The sequence below is a fragment of the Chiloscyllium plagiosum genome, chromosome 9 (genome assembly GCF_004010195.1).
Source record: "Chiloscyllium plagiosum isolate BGI_BamShark_2017 chromosome 9, ASM401019v2, whole genome shotgun sequence".
Taxonomy (NCBI): domain Eukaryota; kingdom Metazoa; phylum Chordata; class Chondrichthyes; order Orectolobiformes; family Hemiscylliidae; genus Chiloscyllium; species Chiloscyllium plagiosum.
In genome coordinates, this window is record NC_057718.1 from 12283995 (window position 1) to 12304634 (window position 20640).

The following is a 20640-nucleotide window of genomic DNA, read 5'->3' on the forward strand; positions in this document are numbered from 1 at the left end:
CACAGCAATTTGAGGGTGCATACATGAGGATCAGTGGTCAGCACATCATCGTGGGCTGAAGGGCCTGTTCTGTGCTGTACTGTTCTATTCTATGTTCTATGAAACAAACTTGGATAACCTGCCCCAAGTTGGTTCCTTAACTCATTAGTTTAAAAATCCACCCTCTACACACTCCAGGAATTCATCCATCACAGTATTGTCGCTAAAGTGGTTAGCCCAGCTTGTGTGTCAATTAAAATCAACCAGGAGTACTGTAGTATCCTTACCAGATGCATCTCTAATATCCTATTGGTCATCCTCTACCTCACCGTGATAGTTTAGAGGTCAAGTCCCACCAATGTTTTCTGCCCCTTGTTGCTCTCAGCTCCCCTCACTGATTCCACATCCAGATTTCCTGTGCCAACATCCTTCCTCACTAGGACACTTACTTCATCTTTCAGTGGGTGGTGGAGGAGGGTTGCTTCTCAGACTTGGAGGCCTGTGACCAGCAGCGTGCCACAAGGGCTGGTGGTGTGCCCACTGCTTTTCATCATTACATATATGATTTGGATGTGAATATAGGAGATATTGTTAGTAAGTTTGCAGATGACACCAAAATTGGAGAAGGTTACCTCAGAGTACAATGGGGTCTTGATCAGATGGACAACAGGCCGAAAACTGGCAGATGGAGTTGAATTTAGATAAAGTGAGCTGCTGCATTTTGGAAAAACAAATCAGGACAGGGCTTATACACAATGGTATGGTCTTGGGGAATGTTGCTGAACAAAGACCTTGAAGTGCAGATTCATAGTTCCTTCAAATTGGACTCGCAGGTAGATAAGATAATGAGGAAGGCATTTGATATGCTTGCCTTGATTGATCAGTGCAATGAGTAGGGGAGTTGGAAGGTCATGTTGCAGCTGCACAGGACATGGGTTAGACACTATTGGAATACTGTGTGCAATTCTGGTCTTCCTGCTATAGGAAGGAAGTTGTGAAACTTGAAGGGTTCAGAAAAGATTGACAAGGACGTTGCCAGGGTTGGAGGATTTGAGTTTACAGAAAGAGGCTGAACAGGCTGGGGCTACTTTCCCTGGAGGGTCGGAGGCTGAGGAGTGACCTTACAGAGATTTATAAATATCATGAGGGGCATGGATAGTGTAAATAGACAAAGTATTTTCTCTGGGTGGGATGAGTCCAAACGAGAGGGCATAGGTTTAAGGTAAGAGGGAACAGATTTAAAAGGGATCTAGCGGGCAGCTTTTTCACACAATGGGTGGTGGGTGTATGGAGTGAACTGCCAGAGGAAGTGATGGAGGCTGGTACAATAACATTTAAAAGGCATCTGGATGGGTATATGAATAGGAAGGGTTGAGGGGGATATGGGCCAAATGTTGGCAATTGGGACTAGATTTATTTAGGATCTCTGGTCGGCATGGACGAGTTGGACCAAAGGTTCTGTTTCTGTGATATATATTTCTATGACTGTATAACAATGCCACCCCACCTCCTTTTCCTATTTGTCTGCCTCTCCTTAACATTGAATTTGTTTGCATGTTCAATTCCTAACCTCGATCACCCCATATCTTCATCACAATCATACCATACCAGCATATAACTATTTGCAGTGTTAACCTGTCTACCATTTTACAAATGCTCTATGCAATTCAGTTGTAGATTTTTTTTTGGTTTTTTGACATTTTCACTCAATTACTGACTCTAGTGCCACTTGCCCTTATTTGCTCTGCCTTCCACTTTATCTTTCATTTCCACCTTTGTTTCCCTATTCCTTCCTGGATGTAGGTTTGCTCGCTGAGCTGGAAGGTTCATTTCCCGACGTTTTGTCACCCTACTAGGTAACATCCTCAGGTGGGCCTCTGGTAAAGCACTGATGATGATTCCTGCTTTCTATTTATATGTTTGGGTTTCTTTGGGTTGGTGATGTCATTTCCTGTGGTGAAGTCACTCCCAGTTTCTTTTCTCAGGGGGTGGTAGATGGGGTCCACCACCACTTCCTGAGAAAAAGGGGCAGGAAGTGACTTCAACACAGGAAATGACATCACCAACCCAAAGAAACCCAAACATGTAACCAGAAAGTAGGAATCATCAGCAGTGCTTCACCAGAGGCCCACTAAAGATGTTACTTAGTAGGGTGACGAAACATCTGGAAATGAACCTTCCAGTTCAGCGATCAAACCTACATCCAAAACCTCAACCTAAGCTACAAATCTTCTCAAAACTCACTATTCCTTCCTTGCTCAAGTCCCTGTTCCCCCATGCCACACATCTAAAATCTTCCCACTGCACAAGCAAATGCCTCAGCACAAATATTGGCCCCAGCTAGTTTGTATAGGTCCTCTGTTAACCAGAATCTAACCATGTATTCATTTGAATCATCATCCTACTCTTGAGCTCACTAGCACATGGAACTGACAGTAAACTAAGATTATAACCTTTGAATTCCTACTTTATAATTTATTTCCTAGCTCTATTTTCTGCTTGAGCCACCTCATCCCTGATTTTATCTATATCATCGGTACGGACATGGACCACAATCTCTGGCTCTTCTCCCTCCGTCTTCAAAATGTCTTGCAGCCTCTGATATTCTTGACCCTAGCACCAGAGAAACACCATACCATCCTGGCCTCATGTCTGCAACCACAAAAACAACCATCCATTCCCCTTAGATTAGAACCTTCTATCATGACTGTTCTCGCAACCCTTGCCACAGAGCTAAGCTAAACCTGGTGAGACAGACCTGGCTCTTGTTACATTCTCCTGAGAAACCATTTTCTTCAGCAATATCCAAAATGGAAAATGTATTAAAGTGTGACAGGGATCCCTTGCACTCACTTTCGCGATTTTCTTTTGAAAAACACACTGTTTGTGGTCACCCATTATCTTTCGGCTTGTGAACCCTTTACCAACTGCTGTAACCATGGAGATCTCAGCCATGTGGATACTTGGCATTGAATCCAATTGTTGCTCCAGATCCAAAAGGTGGATTTTCAGTAGCTGAGGCCGAATACACTTCCTACACACAGGACACTGGAAACATTCCTAACTTCAAAGACTGAAGGAGTTTCCATCGTGCTGACCTGCCTTGCCTTGATTCAGCCTTAAATTACTCCCTTTGCATTTACTTCATTAACCAATCACATCACAGCGTGTTCTCGTCACTCACTCTTCACAGAAATTGTTGAATGTAGATCACGGGCCCTCAATTCACCTACTTTTCTCTGGTCAGTGAATGTATACCACCAAAAATCAAAACTTCCCTCTCCCAATGACACCTCAAAAGCAAACAGACTTGGTTATTTCTAGATTACTGAGCAAAACTATAGGATTTACATATGGTATAGATTTTGTTCTACGTTTCCTTGTATAAAAATATCAACTAAATATTTAAGAATGTCCAACTATAAAAACAAAATTAATGACAATTACCCAACACATTGGGTCCTTCTAATCTGATCAGTTTTTGGCTTTTCAATGTAAAATGGACTATTAAAGCTGCCCTTTCAACACAGATGACAATTACTTTTTTCAGAGGGTTGTACAACTTTGGAAATCATGGTTTCAAGGTAGTGGAGGCAGGTGTCATTAAATATTCAAGACAAAGATTCTTGATAGGAAGGGGAAATCAAAAAGGTTCCTAGGGCAAGCGAGGGGAGGGGGGGGTGGGGGGGGAGAGGTGAGGTTATGGAAGAGTGGAATTCAAAACACAAAACAGATCAGCCATGATCTTACTGAATGGTGGAGCAGGCTTGTGGGGCTAAATGATATACTTCTGCTCCGATGTATTCAGATATTCCTATACGACATTTCAGCCAAGTTACAAGTGGAATTTCGACCTCTGGTCAACTAATGTCAAAAGTTAAGATAACAAGTCAAGGATCCTGTTCCAATAAGCACTTAGACTTTCTATGCTGTTCCCAGAAGATAAAATAGGTTATGTCAGACTGTTATTGTAAATGGAAGTAAACAGTTAAGAATGATTTTGCTTTTAATGTTTTTTGGCAAAAAGTATTCCAGGCTTGTAGGGATTATTTTCCTTTTCCAAATACTGGTCTATAATTTTGACTTTGTGTCTTCATGCCATTGTGTGTTCAAAGCCCCACCGCCAACAGTACCTTTAACTGATACCTGTATCTACAATGCCCCGACAGAATGATTAAGTCTTCAGCCTAAAACAAGAAATTCAGGAAGTCAGGCACAATGGCATCCTGACAACCCTCCTAAGGTGAGTCAGCTCGAGGAAAATATCATCTAAGGATACAAACTTGAATTATTAAGGGGAGCAGTGAGAGCATTTATTCAGTAGAACGAAAACATTACATTTAATCAACACTGTCTTTACAACATTTATTTACAATCATAACTATAGCTTACTTCTTGGCATCATATTTACCTGTTTGCTTCCATTTTGTAAGTGTACATACTGTGTAGTCTGAAATAATTAATAACTGGTTTCCAAATTATCTCAAAATTATACCTTGTTCACTCAAATATAGAGCATCAACATGAGCAGTAAGAGAGGATGTAGTGAAGGTTCATGAGGTTGGTTGTAAAAATGAGGAAATTCAGTTACTTTGACAAGATTGAGAGATTTGATAGAGGTACTTAAAATCATGAGGGCACTTGACAGAGTAGATTAGGAGAAAATGTGTTTGTATTGGGAGGGGAAGGATCAAGAACCAGAAGAGACAGATTAAAACCATTGATAAAAGAAGCAATAGAATTAGGAGGAAAAAGTATTTTACACAATGAGGGGTTAGATCTGCAGGCAGGTCTAGAGGAGTGGAGGCAGGTTCAATCAAGACATTCAAGAAGGGAATGCATTATCAGAAAAACAAGAACAGATGGGGCAATAGGGAGAAGGCAATGGAGTAGCACTGAGCAGGCACAAGGGGCTGAATGGTATCCTTCTCTGCTGTAACATTGCTCTTATATCTTAAAAGGTGTTTCACTGGGTAAAGTATTCCTCAGGGGCTAGCACATGCTCGATGGACTGAAGGTTTATAGATTAGATTACTTACGGTGTGAAGACAGGCCCTTCAGTCCAACAAGTCCACACCGACCTGCCGAAGAGCAACTCACCCAGACCCATTCCCCAACATTTACCTCTTCACCTAACTACAGGCAATTTAGCATGGCCAATTCACCTAACCTGCACATTTTTGGACTGTGGGAGGAAACCGGAGCACCCAGAGGAAATCCACACAGACACGGGAAGAATGTGCAAACTCTACACAGACAGTTGCCTGAGGCAGGAATTGAACCCAGGTCTCTGGCGCTGTGAGGCAGCAGGGCTAACCACTGTGCCACCGTGCTGCCCATAAATGTTCTCCAGTCAATTGGCACACTCTATTCATACAGTTTAAAAGCTATTTTTCCCCCTTGAATTTGTATTCTTGCAAAAATGTCCTGATACATACAAGATGAAAAGCTTCATTAAAGTGTCTTTTTTCAGTAATACTCAAAATCTGTGCTACCTTATGACCTTTTCTATTTTACTCCCAAGATTTAAAATCGATTCAACCATCCACTGATGCAGTAATTCAGTTCAACAAACAGGTCCCACTTAAATATCCTTTCATTACGTGACTTGGCTTGATTACGTTTATACGCAGCATGATTCAAAAATAGTTGGCTAAGGCTCATTTCACTTTACATAAGAAAAAAAAGCTTGTCATTCTGCCCATTGAGCTTGTCTTACTGCTCAATTAGCTGAGGTACTTCAACATTTATAGACTTTGCTCCATATCCTTCAATACCCTTGCATATTATAGATCTGTTGACCTTCAACTGACCTTGTATCCAAAACCTCTTTAGGGAAAAGGATTCCAGATGTCCATTATCCTATCTCTAATGTTAATATTATGGCCTTCTGCTTCTCAGTAGCCTCTCTGCATTTGCCCTTTGAGCATGTTGTTAACTCTTCATTATTTCTAAACTGAAAAAGGTAAGCAACCCATATTGATCCAAACTGTCCACAGTTTAACCCTTTTAAGCCCTGATTCAAGTCTGATGGATTGCTGCTGTATCCCCTTAACAGGTCAACCTATTCTTCCTGAGGTGCAGTGTCCAAAATTGAATGCAGTACTCCAGATGGGCTCAATACAACAAACATCACTTTCTCATATTTGAAGTCCAATCCCCTTGAAATAAAGGCCAAAATACCATTACATGATTATTTACAGACTGTCACTTAGAATAACATATTTCCTCTATTTCAGCCTACAGCTCAAAATGTGGGTTTGAACTAGTCTCAGAACATATGTATGATATTCAGCTGGGACATGGCATTATATATAAAAAAACTACAGCTGGCTTTAAATTCGTAACGTGTTACGACTAAATTGTAATGGATCACCACAGAGCCAAACCTGGGCACGCCAGAGATCTGTTGACAATTTAGATCACATTTGTATTCCAGCTCCCACATTTGAATCGGAGATTGAATTGATTTTTATCATCCTTTACCAAGTTGTCTGCAGGAAAAAATACTGGAAAGGCTTGACACAGCCATCTGTTCAATCCCTTCCCCCAGTATAGGAAAGGGTAGATTTTTGCAAGTAAATCATCCTGAACCACAATGAAATGCTCCCTAGTGATTCTTCATCAGGTTCGATGAAAACCTCTCTTCTTCCAAGTGACAATGAAGTAGAGGGTAATATTGGATATGCCCTCTAACAGTGTCATTTTGGATCTTTCATGCCAATGTTTATGCTTTTGTTTAAAAATTAATTCACAGCCAGCATTTATTACCCATTCGAAATTGCCAGAAAGCAGGTAAGAGCCAGTCAAATCAGATTTTCGCTGAGGATCTAGAGACACACAGAGGCCAGATCAGCTAAGCTTGACAGATACATATCCCTTAAAAGGACATTAGTAAATCAGAAGGGTTTCACGACAATTAATAGTAATTACATGGCAGCCATTAGGCTAACGTTTTTTAAAAATAAATTTAAACTTCAACCATTTCTCAAACGGATTCAAACCCATGTAATCAGAACTGGGGTGTTTCTGGATTATTAGCCCAGTGACATTACCCTGATACCATCATCGCCCCACAAGCCTTATTCCATTTTTTAAAATCTAAATCTATCATTATAACCTGCTATTTTCTTCTTCTTCATGTTGTCTAGCTCGCCCTTCAATAATGTCTATATTGTTTATCTCAACCATTCCCTCAAAATAGCATTCTCACCAACACCAGAAGGTTCACTGAACCTGAAATTCTGCTTTCTCTCTGCAGATGCTGCCAGACCCGCTCAGTTTCTCCAGCAATTTCTGGTTTTTGTTTCAGACTTCCAGCATCCATAGTTCTTTGTGCAATAATATGTAAAACGTTCTCACAATGTTCGGGTCAAGAAGTTCCTTCTGAATTCCTGATTTGATTTCTCTGTGACTATCTCGCATTGATGGTCTCTTGTTACACACTTCCTCATGCAAGGAAAAATGTTCATTCTGTAACAAAACCGATCAGTGTAAAGAACCCTCAGTGGTCACAGGCACAGACTGGCATGTGGAATTTTGATATGGCAATGACAGAGACCAGGCTTAAGAAAGGACAAGCCTGTGTGTGTTAAATATTGCTGGGTACAACGTGTTCAGAAGATATAGAAAACAAAAAGGAAAGGGAGGATGAATAGCAGTATTGGTTAGGGACAGCATTACAATGCTGGAGAAAGATGTTTCGGATATGTTACACAGAATCAATTTTACTAGAATTAAAACAACAAAAAAGGACACGAATACGGAGGAAAAATACAGAGAAATGCAAACATATATTAGTAGTTATATATGGGAGACAACAATAACCAAGCATAGACTGCGATGCTTTTACTTTACAGGGCAAGTGTGCCTGGAATGCATGCGGGAGAGCTTCCTACAGCAGTAGGATTTCCAGCCCTGCAAGAAAGGGTGTATTGTTGACCCTAGTTCTTTGAAAGGCTACCTTCAAAATAGAGATGGCTCTTGTACATCCAAGGTATATTCCCACAAATGAGAATGGTAGAATGAACAAATCCAGAGCCATCTAGATGACAAATATTATAGAAGATAAAGTGCACTTACGATAAGTGTCAGATAGTGAACAAAGAGGAACATGGAAGGTTCAGAAGGTTCGGGAGGAGGAGAGGGTTGAAAAAACAAATAAGAGAAGCCAAGAAAAGTGGAGAAAGAATGGCAACCAACATAAGGAAACATCCCAAAGTCTTCTTTAACCATAAAAATATAAGTAGCAAAAGAGAGTGGTAAAACGGAGTAGTGGCCAAAAGGGGATTTACATCTGGAAGCAGGAGACAGCTGAAGTGTTGAAAGAATACTTCACACCTATCTTTACAGGTGTGAGAGAAAGCCAGGTGACAGTGAAGGCTACTCAGTCACTAAAACTGATAGGGCAGAAGTATTGGTTAGACTTAAAAGGAGACAAGACACCGGAACCGGATGGGATGCATCCAAGGATTTTGAAGATAGAGAGTAGAATTGCAGGGATATTCGCCACAATCTTCCAGACTTCCCAAGACTCGGGGGAAGATGCCGTAAGACTGGAAAATTGATCATCTGTGGCAATGTTCAAGTAAGGTTGCAAGAATAAAACCAATAATTACAGACCGTCAGTTTAGCTTCAGCAAAGGGGAAGGTTCTAGAGATTATTCGGGTTAGAATTAGTAATTACATGTAAGGAGGTGGCATGATTTGGAAGAGTCAGCATGAATATCTCATGGGAAAATCATTTTCCAAACTAATAAGTTTTTTTTGAAAAGCTAACAAAGGCTTTATGACAGCAATACTATTGACGAGATGTACGTCAACTTTCAGAAGATATTTAATACAGCGCCACACAACAGATCTGAGAGAAAAAATATATGTCATGGATTCGGTATTACCATCACTGAATGTGCCATTATAACATCCTAGCACTTACCATTAACAAGAAAATAGCTGGATTAGCCATCTCAACACAGTGGCTACAACAGCAGGTCAGAAGCTGGAAATTCTACAATAAGTAACTCACATTCTGATCAGCATTTACAAGATGTAAGTAAGGAGCATGATGGAATATGCTTCACACGAAAGGGAATCAGTGAAGCATTAATGGAAATAAGAAGATAGTAGATGTATTCAACTATGTTTTGTATCAGTCTTCATTGTAATGGATGCAAGGAACATCTAGTGGTTATAAATCAGGAAATTAAATAAAGGGTGGAGCTCTGGAAGATTACAATCAGGGTAGTGGTAGTGAACAAATTGCTGGACCTATGGGCTGACAAGTTCCTGGGTCTTAGTGGACTTCATTCTTGGGTCTGAAAAGAATGGCCAATAGGCAAGTTAATGCATTGCTTTAATTTTCCCAAGATACCCTAGATTCACAGAAGGTTCCATTAAATTGGAAAACAGTGAATGTAACGCCTTTATTCAAAAAGGGAGGGATAAAGCAAGAAACTGGAGGCCAGTTACCTTAACATCTATCATAGGGAAAATATTACAAGCTTTTATTAAAGATGTAATAATGGGGCACATGAATAAGTTGAAGTTTAGAAGCGTAAAGGCTGACTTGATTAAAGCATAAAATGATCTTGAGAAAAAAGGACTTTCTCTTGTGGAAGAATCTAGACCGAAGGGTCACTGTTTTAAAAAAAAAAGGACTCGCCCATTTAAGTCAGAGATGAGGAGAACATTTTTCTCTCAAAGGATCGTGAGTCTTGAGCTGTCTCGGATCATTGGTTTACAGAGCAGTATGATGCCAACAGAGTGGGTTCAATTCCCATCACCGGTTTGAAGTTACCATGAAGGACTCTCCTTCTCAACCTCTTCCCTTGCCTGAGGTCTGGTGGCCCTCAGGTTAAATCACCACCAGATGCTTCTCTCTCTGATGAGAGTGCAGCCCCTATGGTCTGGCAAGACTATAGTGACAACCAAAAAATAACTCAAGACTGTGGAAGTAGAAAGTTTAGATCTTTTAAGGCAGAGTCAGGCAGATTTTTAATAAACAAGGGGGTGAAATGTTTTTGGGATAGGCAGGAATGTGGAATAATCAGATCAGCCACGATCTTATTGAATGGCATAGCAAGTGCTCAGTAGCCTACTCAAGTACTCCTAATTCCTATGTTTGTATACTTACAAAAAGATAGAGTGGTGTGATATTCACACTTTTTTTTTGTTTGGGATCACTCCAACAGGCTTACCAAAAATGTTATCAGAAATGCTTCTCTCCTGTTCACCTAAACTATTTAGGAGAAAGTGAGGACTGCAGATGCTGGAGATCAAAGCTGAAAAAGTGTTGCTGGAAAAGTGCAGTCAGGCAGCATCCAAGGAGCAGGAGAATCGACGTTTCGGGCATGAGCCCTTCTTCAAGAATCCTGGAATTGAACCTGGCACCCTGGTGCTGTGAGGCAGCAGTGCTAACCACTGAGCCACCGTGCTGCCCGTGATTCCTGAAGAAGGGCTCATGCCCGAAACGTCGATTCTCCTGCTCCTTGGATGCTGCTTGACCTGCTGCGCTTTTCCAGCAACACTTTTTCACCTAAACTACTTCCCTATTATAGCAAATTCCACATTCTCACCACTCAGGAAATTCTGAGGAAAACACATTACCCAATTTGACTTCTTGGTGACGGTCTCATGCTGATCATTTGATTTAATAAAAGCAAGCACACACACAAAAAAAAACTTAGTACTGTTTAAATACATTTAGAATAATGATCCCATTCAGAAAAAGGACGATGAACAAGATGACAATTTGGCAAACAACGTACCTAAAGTGCACTGGGTTTCTGTGATAACATTCATCTCCCTCAGATATAGTTTCTCTTTGTGAGATAGATCGCGTCTTTCCAGATCTGGCAAAGAACATGTATAATTTATTTTAAAGAATTAAACTTAATTAATAAATACTAATGGCTGCCTGCACCTTCTTTATAATCTTGTTCTCTCAGACAAACAGGTATGAATAGACAATAGCTTACACTCTTAAATATATTATTTCATGGCACTCGGGTGACACTGGTAAGGCCAGCATCGTTTCTCTTTCTTAAGCTCTTGAACAGAGTGGCTTCCTCGGCTGTTTCAGAAGGTAGTTACCAGTCAACCACATTGCTGTGGGTCTGGAGTCACATGTGGGCCAGATGGGGTAAGAATGGCAGATTTCCTTAAGGACATTATTGTTAGAGGACCCTTAGTACACAATGGATTTCCATTGGATTTGTGCAGGATAGAGTTTCAATCAGAGGTTAATGGTGATGTTGCAGGTATGGTGATCTGCTACTTAGATTCTGAAAGCTCTTTGTAAAAGTAGCAATGTGCATCAAAGAACACGACCGTTTCAGAACCACGATAGCCAAAAATGACATTTACAACAAATGGATCAAACGTCATTGTAATTAATAAATATTTAACATACTTCTGATTACACACAATGTTTATATATCTCAACGCAAAAGCGTTTCTGAATAGATTACATTCCAAACTGAAGCTCAAAAAACCCTACCTGGGTATTTACGCTTGAATGATGTCACACCTAAATATTCACTAACTTGTTCCTGAAGCATGTAATACTCCCCTGTGTCATCAGCTGGCCATTTATATTCTGTTAACATCTCTGCTGGAAAATAGCTGGAGCTGAGAACAAAAAAAAGACGTAAATTTGCACAGGTGTACTGTAATCCCAGTAACAAGATTCCATAGAGATAACAACACTAGCAAAATAATATATGTACCCAATTCCCCAAGGAGGACAGGGTGGATATTTTACCACAAAAATCTGTATTTTTCCAAGCAATTCACTTCAAATCATAAAAGGGAAAAATATGGAAGCTTTAAAACCAAGAATTAAATTGTACCTGAAGTCCTGAGTTGTGTCACTGCTTTTTGAGCTATCTCCAGATCCCATCCGTCGGCGTTTGGCAGGCTGGCTTATGGCATCATCATTTGAAGTCTCCTCTGTCTCTTCCTGGAGTGGTGAATGAAACAAATAAAGAACTTGCACTTACAAAGCACTTTGCATTATTATCATACAGCTCAAAGCTCTTTGTAATCAACAAAGTACTTCTCAAATAGGCGGCATGGTGGCACAGTGGTTAGCACTGCTGCCTCACAGCGCCAGATACCTGGGTTCAGTTCCCGTCTCAGGCGACTGACTGTGTGGAGTTTGCACATTCTCCCAGTGTTTGCGTGGGTTTCCTCCAGGTGCTCCGGTTTCCTCCCACAGTCCAAAGATGTGCAGGTCAGGTGAATTGGCCATACTAAAATTGCCTGTAGTATTAGGTGAAGGGGTAAATGTAGGGGTATGGGTGGGTTGCGCTTCGGCAGGTCGGTGTGGACTTGTTGGGCTGAAGGGCCTGTTTCCACACCGTAAGTAATCTAATCTAATCTAAATGAAGTTACTATTGTGACATGGAAAGTGTGGCAAACAACTTGCACACAGCACCCGAGATGATAGTGAGTCTATGAAATTCTTTACTGCAGAGGGATGTTGATGCTGAGTCATTAGATAAGCAGCCCTTTACTAACTAGCACCAATGGGCAAGATGATCCAAATTTTCTGGATAATCAAGAGGTCCACACAATCAATGTAAAAACACAAATAATAAAAATGTAATGCAGGGTATACACACTTTATACTTTTTTTGGAAAATAAACACCATACATCACTTAAATAATAACGCAACTTTGCCTTAAATAAAAAAAACTTACTGGAGAGAGCCTTCTCACTCACACCCTCAACTAACTGTTCAGACATCGCAGTAGATCATGTAATGTGTGGGGTAATTGACTCAAAATTGAATTAACTGTAGATATTCTGTATGACCATTCAACTGAACAAATATTTTCATTCAGGTAAATAAGTTTAAAAAAACTATAACAACCGGACAGAAGAACACAGTAAACTTTGTGGTGTTTGAGTTTATAACTTTTGCCGGTTTATCAAGACTGCCAGTTTATAAGGCACTGGCTAAAACAAAGCTTGCTGAATATTAAGAGATAGATTTCCAAATAAGTAAGGAAGTCAAGGATATAGAGAAAGGCAGAAAAATGGAGTTGATGATTATCAGCCATGATGTCATTAAGTGGCAATACAGACTCAATGAGCAGAATGGCCTTAATACAGCCTCTGAATATGTGTTAGGACCTTTTACATCCACTACATCACTTTAATATCTCCTCCAACATATGGCATGGTTAATTTTGCAGTCCTCCCTCAGTACTGCACTGGAGAATCAGCTTTGATCTTTGCACTTGAACCAGGGTCCTGTGATTCAGAGGCAAGAGTGCTATAGCTGGGTCATAGTGGCAAGAAACTCAAAATGAAAAAGATTTTGTTTAGTTGAATCCTTCAAGATACTCAGCAAAATCTCTGAACAAACATTGATTACTTGTCCCCCAAGTAACCTTACACTGCTGTGTCAAATTTTGCTTTGTAGTCTCTTGTAAATCACATATTGTATTCCATTAAGAGTAAGGCTGACCAAGTTGATATGTTCCACAAATGCGGTCTGACATAGTACTTCCTGTACATATCTAGAATTTCAAACATTTGTAGTCCTTTGTTATTTATTCCCTTTTACTGAATAATGAGGGATTAAATTTTAAAAAAAATGAAAAAAAGGGGAAAAAAAAAGGTGGATTTTACAAGGAATGACAATCTTCCACTTTTTAATGCAACAAAAGTAGTTCACATTTCTGACAGATTCTCATCAGGGTTCCTTCAAAAATGTAAAGCTGCACTTCCATTTTGATAGATCCCATACAATTCAGAAGTGTTTGACAGGGCAGGGGGAGGAGGAGAAAGCAACTCTCAAGTTTTGAAAGTGATCAACTGCAGTATTCTGAAATGTAGAATCGTCAGCAGCCACTAACAGCTGGTGCCAAATGGTAAGTACATAAGGCAAAGTTAGAAGTTACACAACACTAGATTATAGTCCAACAGGTTTATTTAAAATCACAAGCTTTCACATTGCTGCTCTTTCATCTGGTGGACTATAACCTGGTGTTGTGTGACTTCTGACTTTGCCCACCCCAGTCCAAACTGGCATCTCCACATCATACATAAGAGAAGTGTGAGGTAGGATGTCAGAATAGTGAGGGGAGGGCAGGTGGGTGATAAATCACAGCAGAGCAGGGTCTGACTGCAGGACACATCTGCAGTTGGACCAAGCACCGGGAACACGGTGATGTGGGAGAAAAAGAGACAGAGATAGAGACATTGGGTCTGATGACAGAAGGAGGAGTTCAACCATGGAGTGAGAGTTTGGGGTGGGGGGGGGAGGAGGGTGAAGCAGGTAGGTGTTTGACACAGAGAGCGTGTTATGTTACAGTCATAGAGTCAACAAGTTGTACACCGCAGAAACAGACCGTTTGGTCCAACTTGTCCATGCTGATCAGATATCCTAACTTAATCCCATCCCATTTGCCAACACTTGGCCCATATCTCTCTAACCCAGTCCTATTCATAAACCCATCCAGATGCCTTTTAAACGTTGTAATTGTACCAGCATCCACCCCTTCCTTTGGCAGCTCATTCCATACAAGTATCACCCTCTGTGTGAAAAAGTTGCCCCTTAGGTCCCTTTTATATCTTTCCCCTCTCACCCTAAACCTATGCGCTCTAGTTCTGGACTTCCCCACCCCAGGGAAAAGACCTTGTCTATTTACCCTATCCTTGGCTCTCGTGATTTTATAAACCTCTAAAAGGTCACCCCTGAATCTCCAACACTCCAGGGAAAACAGCTCTGGAAGGTGTTGAGAGTCTGAGGTAGGTATAGTTGTGAGTGTGCAAGGCAAGTTTGGATTTAGTTTAATAGCTTTTTTTCACCCCCCAACCAACCTGTTCAGAGATGTTGTTACACACCGCTGGAGCAGGTGAGACTTGAACTCCAGCCTCCCAGTCCAGGGTCAGGGACACTGCCACTGCACAAGACAGCCTTTTTCAGTTTGATATTTAATGGTTAAGTCTAAACATTTAATAGCTTTTCCCACATGACCCCTCTGGGTTCTCCAATTTAAATGGGTAATAGGTGGAGAGGAATTTTCAAACAGAATCATCAACTTCCTCATCAATTCCTTCAGGGTCTTCTACACCAAGGAGTCTATAGGGTCCAATTACACAATTCCCACCTTCATTTCAGAAAGGATTATCAGAAAGTCTGGGCCAAACTTAAAAATCACACAACACCAGGTTATAGTCCAACAGGTTTACTTGGAAGCACTAGCTTTCAGAGTGCTGCTCCTTCATCATACAAAAAAAACAAAACCTACATGGTCACTCTAAAGATGAGAGACTTAACAAACAATATTTTCCAACACATAATTTCAGTTGAATCACACTGTAAACTTTTGCCAGAAATTCTATGTCCTACGATCTTATTCTCCACAACCACCTGATGAAGGAGCAGTGCTCTGAAAGCTAGTGCTTCCAATTAAACCTGTTGGACTATAACCTGGTGTTGTGTGATTTTTAATTTTATCCACCCCAGTCCAACTCCAAATCATGGGCCAATGTTAAGTCATGAATTGAATTATTATTATTATTATTATTATTAATAATAATATTTCCCCAGGAACGGTGATGGTTTAACTTTCCGAATAATAATATCACCAGAACTGGGAAGTGGAGATGAACCAGGTCCTTCATGTTTGGAACAGTTTGAGAAAAGGCCTCACTGCGCGCGTCACTACCAGGTGGCTGTACTGAGTGAGAAACACAACATCAACCGACCCCTTTGCTCTGAGCGGGCGGTTACTGCACTTGAACGGTCAGCCCGGAGATCGGATAAAACCCAGGCCGGCGATCGTTCATCTCCCCTTCCCGCATGCGGGGAGGGGAAACAAAACCACACCGGTCCGGGCGCCTTAGCCCTACAACCCCATCTACCTACCTTGCCGGACTGAGCTCCCGGAGTTGCCGGATTACTGTCGCACAGGCGGCTCGACGACACCGCGGCGGCCATTTTAACTGTGCAGCGCTGCGCTGCCACCAGGCAGGTAGGCCGACCATTAGCCTTCCCGCGGCGAAGCGCCCCGGCGTCCGGCTCAACGCCGGGATACTCACGGTCGGCCAATCAGAAGCTTCCCCACCCTGAGATCTGCATGCAGCCTTCTGCAGACAGGTGCCCTCTCCATCTGAGCCCTGGGAGAAATCTCATTAGACTTGGGACAGAAAAGGAGTCGAACCCATTGCAAACTTTATTTTCAGTTGTGAGGTGTCTGGAGGTAGCATTAATCCCAAACATGAGCATCAATCTATCACACAGTATGTACAAAGTTAAAAATCACCCAACACCAGTTTGCAGAGTTACATTGTACTTTGCTCAAAAAACTGCATTAATTCATGTAAGACTCTGTTAATTCATTTTTTAGATTAAAATCAGTCTAAACATTATGGCACAGACAACAGCACACAGGGGGCTAACACATCTGGCTGACACCAATTGTTAAAGTTAACCTGAGAATGTAACTTTTTAAAAAAGTTTTGTGATTTACATATGAAAGAAGTGAAACTAGCATGGTCATTCTCACAGATGAGAGACTTAATCAAGGGACTTTTCAATGTATAATTTCAGTTACACTGTTACACTGTAACAATTTCACTGTAAACTTTTTCTATAAATTCTGTGTCTTACAATTGTGTACTCCACAATCACGTGATGAAGGAGCAGCACTCCGAAAGCTAGTGCTTCCAATTAAACCTGTTGGACTATAACCTGGTGTTGTGTGATTTTTAACTTTGTACACCCCCAGTCCAACACCGGCATCTCCAAATCATGACACAGTATGTAATGCAGCAATGTATCAACCATCATTCCAAAACCACAACCTCGAACATGTAGAAGGGCAAAAGAAAGATAAAAGAATGGATGCCAATTTTAAAAAGTGCACATTTAAAATTACAAAGGAAAAGCAGATCTCCCTTGGCCAATATGGAATTAATCACCTATTTTTAATTGCTCTTGAGGAAACAGAGAGGCTTTTGAGAATACCTCACACGGGGCAGGTTTGAGGTACCAAGTGGTCGATTACTGTTGTTGTGTTTCAGTGCTGATTAAGTCAGTAGAACTTCTTTGAGGTCGGCATGCCTAGAAGTGAATTAAATACTGAATAAAAACGGAAAGCTTTGCAGATCTGTAAGTCAGAAAGGCAAACATAAATTGCTGGAAAGACTGAACAGGTCTGGCAGCATCTGTGGAAAGAAAGCAGAGTCAACGTTTCAGGTCCGGTGACCCAGTTCCTTAACTCACATTTCTCTCCACAGATGTTGCCAGACCTGCTGAACTTTTCCAACAATTTCTGTTTTTCTTTATGATTGAGTCAGTCTTCTATGGCATGGGAATCCATTCTGTATGTATCTTTTTCTCAAATGTATTCCCTCGTACTTGTACAGCCAGCAAATGGTAAGTTCTCCTGTCTACCTTATCCAAACATTTTATAATCTTGTAAAATTCCATCAAGTCTCCCACAATTGCCTGCTCAAAGAAAACCCCATGTTCTGCCACACTACCTTGTAGCAAAAATCCCTGGAAAATAGTAAATCTTTTCTGCACATTCTCAATGATCCTCAGATCTTTCCTAATGGGTGATGACCAGAACTATGGCAATACTTTGGTTCTGGCCCAAACAAAGCTTTATATAGGTTTAGCATAATTTCCCTGTTTTTATATATTATTGCCTTTATGATGCCCAAGATTGGTTTGCAAAATATTCTCAATATGTCCTGCCACCTTCAAATATCTGTGCACACGAAGCACTACATTTTTGTTCTTGTGCACTCCATGAGACTGCCTTTCTGCCAAAGTGCAAGCATTTGGAAGTGAACAACAGGATATGAACTTGCAAGAGGTGGCACCTGCTACCTTTGTTCTTCCAGGTAATAGAGACAATGCCTTTGGAAGGCAATGCAGTCCAAATTGCACATTATATTGACTGCTGCCACTGTACAATATTGGTGGAGGTATTGAATATTTAAGATAGTGGATGGGATACCAAGTAATCAGGCTGCTTTATGCTAAATGATATCAAGCTTGAGGATTATCATCCAGGCAAGTGAGAACAATTCCATCACATTACTGACTTGTACCTTATTGATGGTGAGCAAGCCTTTTGGGGAGTTAGGTGAGTTGCCTGTGTTGTGGAGAAAATGTAGAGAATCACCAGGAGACACAGAGAGTTCTTCAAGAAGTAAGTCTTTTATTTGCAAACAAAAAACCATGACACTGAGAAAGCAGATTCTTGAATGCCCCTGAACCTCAGGGTCCATGGTTTTTAAATTTTTTTAATCATGTTTCTGTTAGCTTATCAGCGTGTCCAACTAAATTAATCAAAGTACCTCACTCTAACTACACAATAAACCAGTGATGTTAGTTCCCATTATCTCTTTAGTTATGCCTCTATAGATTTTCCTACTACTTCATGTTATTCTAATGTCACTGTTAGATATTTAGTGTCAGCCTTTGCAACAATGGTCTTTCATTCCAGACCCTACTTAATATTTTCCTGATGTCATGATTAGATATTTATTGTCAATAGTCTCAAGCAGGCTGACTTTACTAACTATAATTAAATATTAAATGACATGTCCTAAATATTTCTGGTTCCAATCTTGTCATAATGATACTCAACATGTGAGGCTAACTTTACTAACTGTATTATCTCATCTTGCCATAGTGACTTTTCAGCCTCAACCTTACTCTGCTAATTGGTGTAAGAGCATTCCACTATTCTTATCCCATCCTGCATTCCACAGACCTCTTGCAATAGATTGGCAGTGGACTCCAAGTTTTAACCCTTCCCATGCTTTCATTCTCTTTATTTTCCATATTCTCCCCTTTGAGACCTACTGGTCTCACCTTGAGAAAGAAGACAATAAGCTCAGACCCCCTGGTGCCCAAGACAAACAATGTAGGTCCCAACACGAACTAAATAATTTTTGGAATCTGAGACTTAAAGAGTTCTTCCTCCATTCCTGGGGTCCCTTGAGCCATAAACCTGTCCTCCAATAACCAGAACAGGAAAAAAGACCCAAAATCCCTCACAATCTAGGACCTGCATGTTATTCAGAAGTATCATCGACATCCCCACGTGGACATATTCCTTGCACTGTGGCGGTTGTTAGATCATAATAGTAGAGCCGTGGGGCTCCGTCAGAGGAGGAAGCACTTCCAGGAGTAGCTGAAATGATCACGAGTTGCCATGTGGTGGCGCAAACTAAAAAAGAATTAATAAAAGGGAAAGCACAACAAAAGACGAAGGCGACAACAAGTAAAACTGCACCTATAAAAGACCAATCTTGACAAGCCATGCTCCCCAAGACTCTAATATATTATTCAACCAATCAAAAGCCTGATGATCAAACCACGCATTGTCTTTTAGCTCCCGTCTTAGATTCTTTAGTTTTTCCATTGCTGTAGTAAAAGATCCCCCAGGGCTAGTATTGTTAGGTATAAAGGTACAGCAATGTTCCCCAAACATCGCACAAAGCCAGCCGTTTTCTGCCAGTATCCAATCTAAGGCCTGTCTGTTTTGCCATGTCATTTTGGTAGTAGCATCCAATTGTTCTCCCAAGGGCATCATCAGTATAATTGATAAATCTCTGCTGGTTGTAATAAATGTAATTAATCCATTCAACATTCTTGCTAACCCCTATCACTGGGAGAGAGCTTCCCAGCCCGCGGCAATCTCATTGCGGGCCTTAAACTCATTAGGAATATCTCTTGGCTGTCCTATGCTATCAATCCGAATTGTTGGATCAGGGACATACCGCTGCTTAATTTGGCGCAAATCTGACTGTGACGTATGTGTGGTTATATAACTACCTCGTGTAGGAGCATTACACGGGCACAGCTGCCACTCCAGTGTAACCCTCCTTTCTTACCACACAGCCATCAAGTATCCGCCTGTGGGACGTGTTGAGAATTTAAGATAGCCCCAAATGTACTGTCCACTCGAGTTCAATCGTATTCCCGAAAAGACCCTTAAAATAGCCGACTGGTGTAGAACCATTTTGCTTAACGCATTCAAAACTCAACCCTTCCTTATTCTAAAAGCAGCCACGGGGAATGTGTCATTAGTCTTACTGGTGGACCACGGGGTACTGTAGCCACACTACCATTGGAGTTGCTGCCTGCCCACGTCATCCTGCTGATAGAACGTAGAGGCCTGAAGTAGGAGGCACCAAAAGGCGCAATGGGATTGCCTGTAAGTTGATGAATCATCCAGGTTAAGAGGTCGGCAAGAGTACAGGTGGTCGAGGGATAGGGCATAGAGACAACATAGTATGAGGGGGTCGCCTTAGTACACAAGAAACAGTCCTGTCTAGCCATCATTACGGCCGTGTAGTTTGCCCATTGATACCAGTGATTGTCACGGGCGCGTACCCATCTAAGGGCAGCCTGAGTGACCCTGGCATTACCAGTCCAGGTCTGCCAAATTAATAGTCTCCAAGTCTGAGTATGCTGGCCTGGGATCAGAGAGGGGGGTATCAGGGGTGGCCCCCATGTCTGCCCCATCCTCACTGCCAGGAGAAGAGCTATGCACCACATCTCCATCACTGTCATTTCTGGAATGATCAGCATCCCCAAGAACTTCACCCTGTACCTGTACCTTGCTGAGGGGCACTAGCCTCCTGTGTGCCCTGCCCCGTGTCCAAGTTCCTCAGCCTCA

General features: G+C 41.3%; 1 protein-coding gene across 2 annotated transcripts in view; it reads right to left on the bottom strand.

Moving 5' to 3' along the window:
- Positions 1-16070, bottom strand: part of phf10 (PHD finger protein 10) — a 36187-nt gene extending 20117 nt beyond the window's left edge. The window contains exons 1-4 of one of the 2 annotated variants that reach the window (XM_043695387.1): positions 15864-16070; positions 11829-11938; positions 11549-11607; positions 10746-10829 (exon numbers count right to left, since the gene is read on the bottom strand). In XM_043695387.1, the coding sequence (XP_043551322.1) occupies positions 10746-10829; positions 11549-11607; positions 11829-11938; positions 15864-15935 (325 nt within the window). In that variant the 5' untranslated portion in view covers positions 15936-16070. Of the gene's footprint in view, positions 1-10745; positions 10830-11476; positions 11608-11828; positions 11939-15863 lie in introns of both variants that reach the window. The other variant, XM_043695386.1, reaches the window with a different exon arrangement.
- Positions 16071-20640: the final 4570 nt, after the last annotated feature.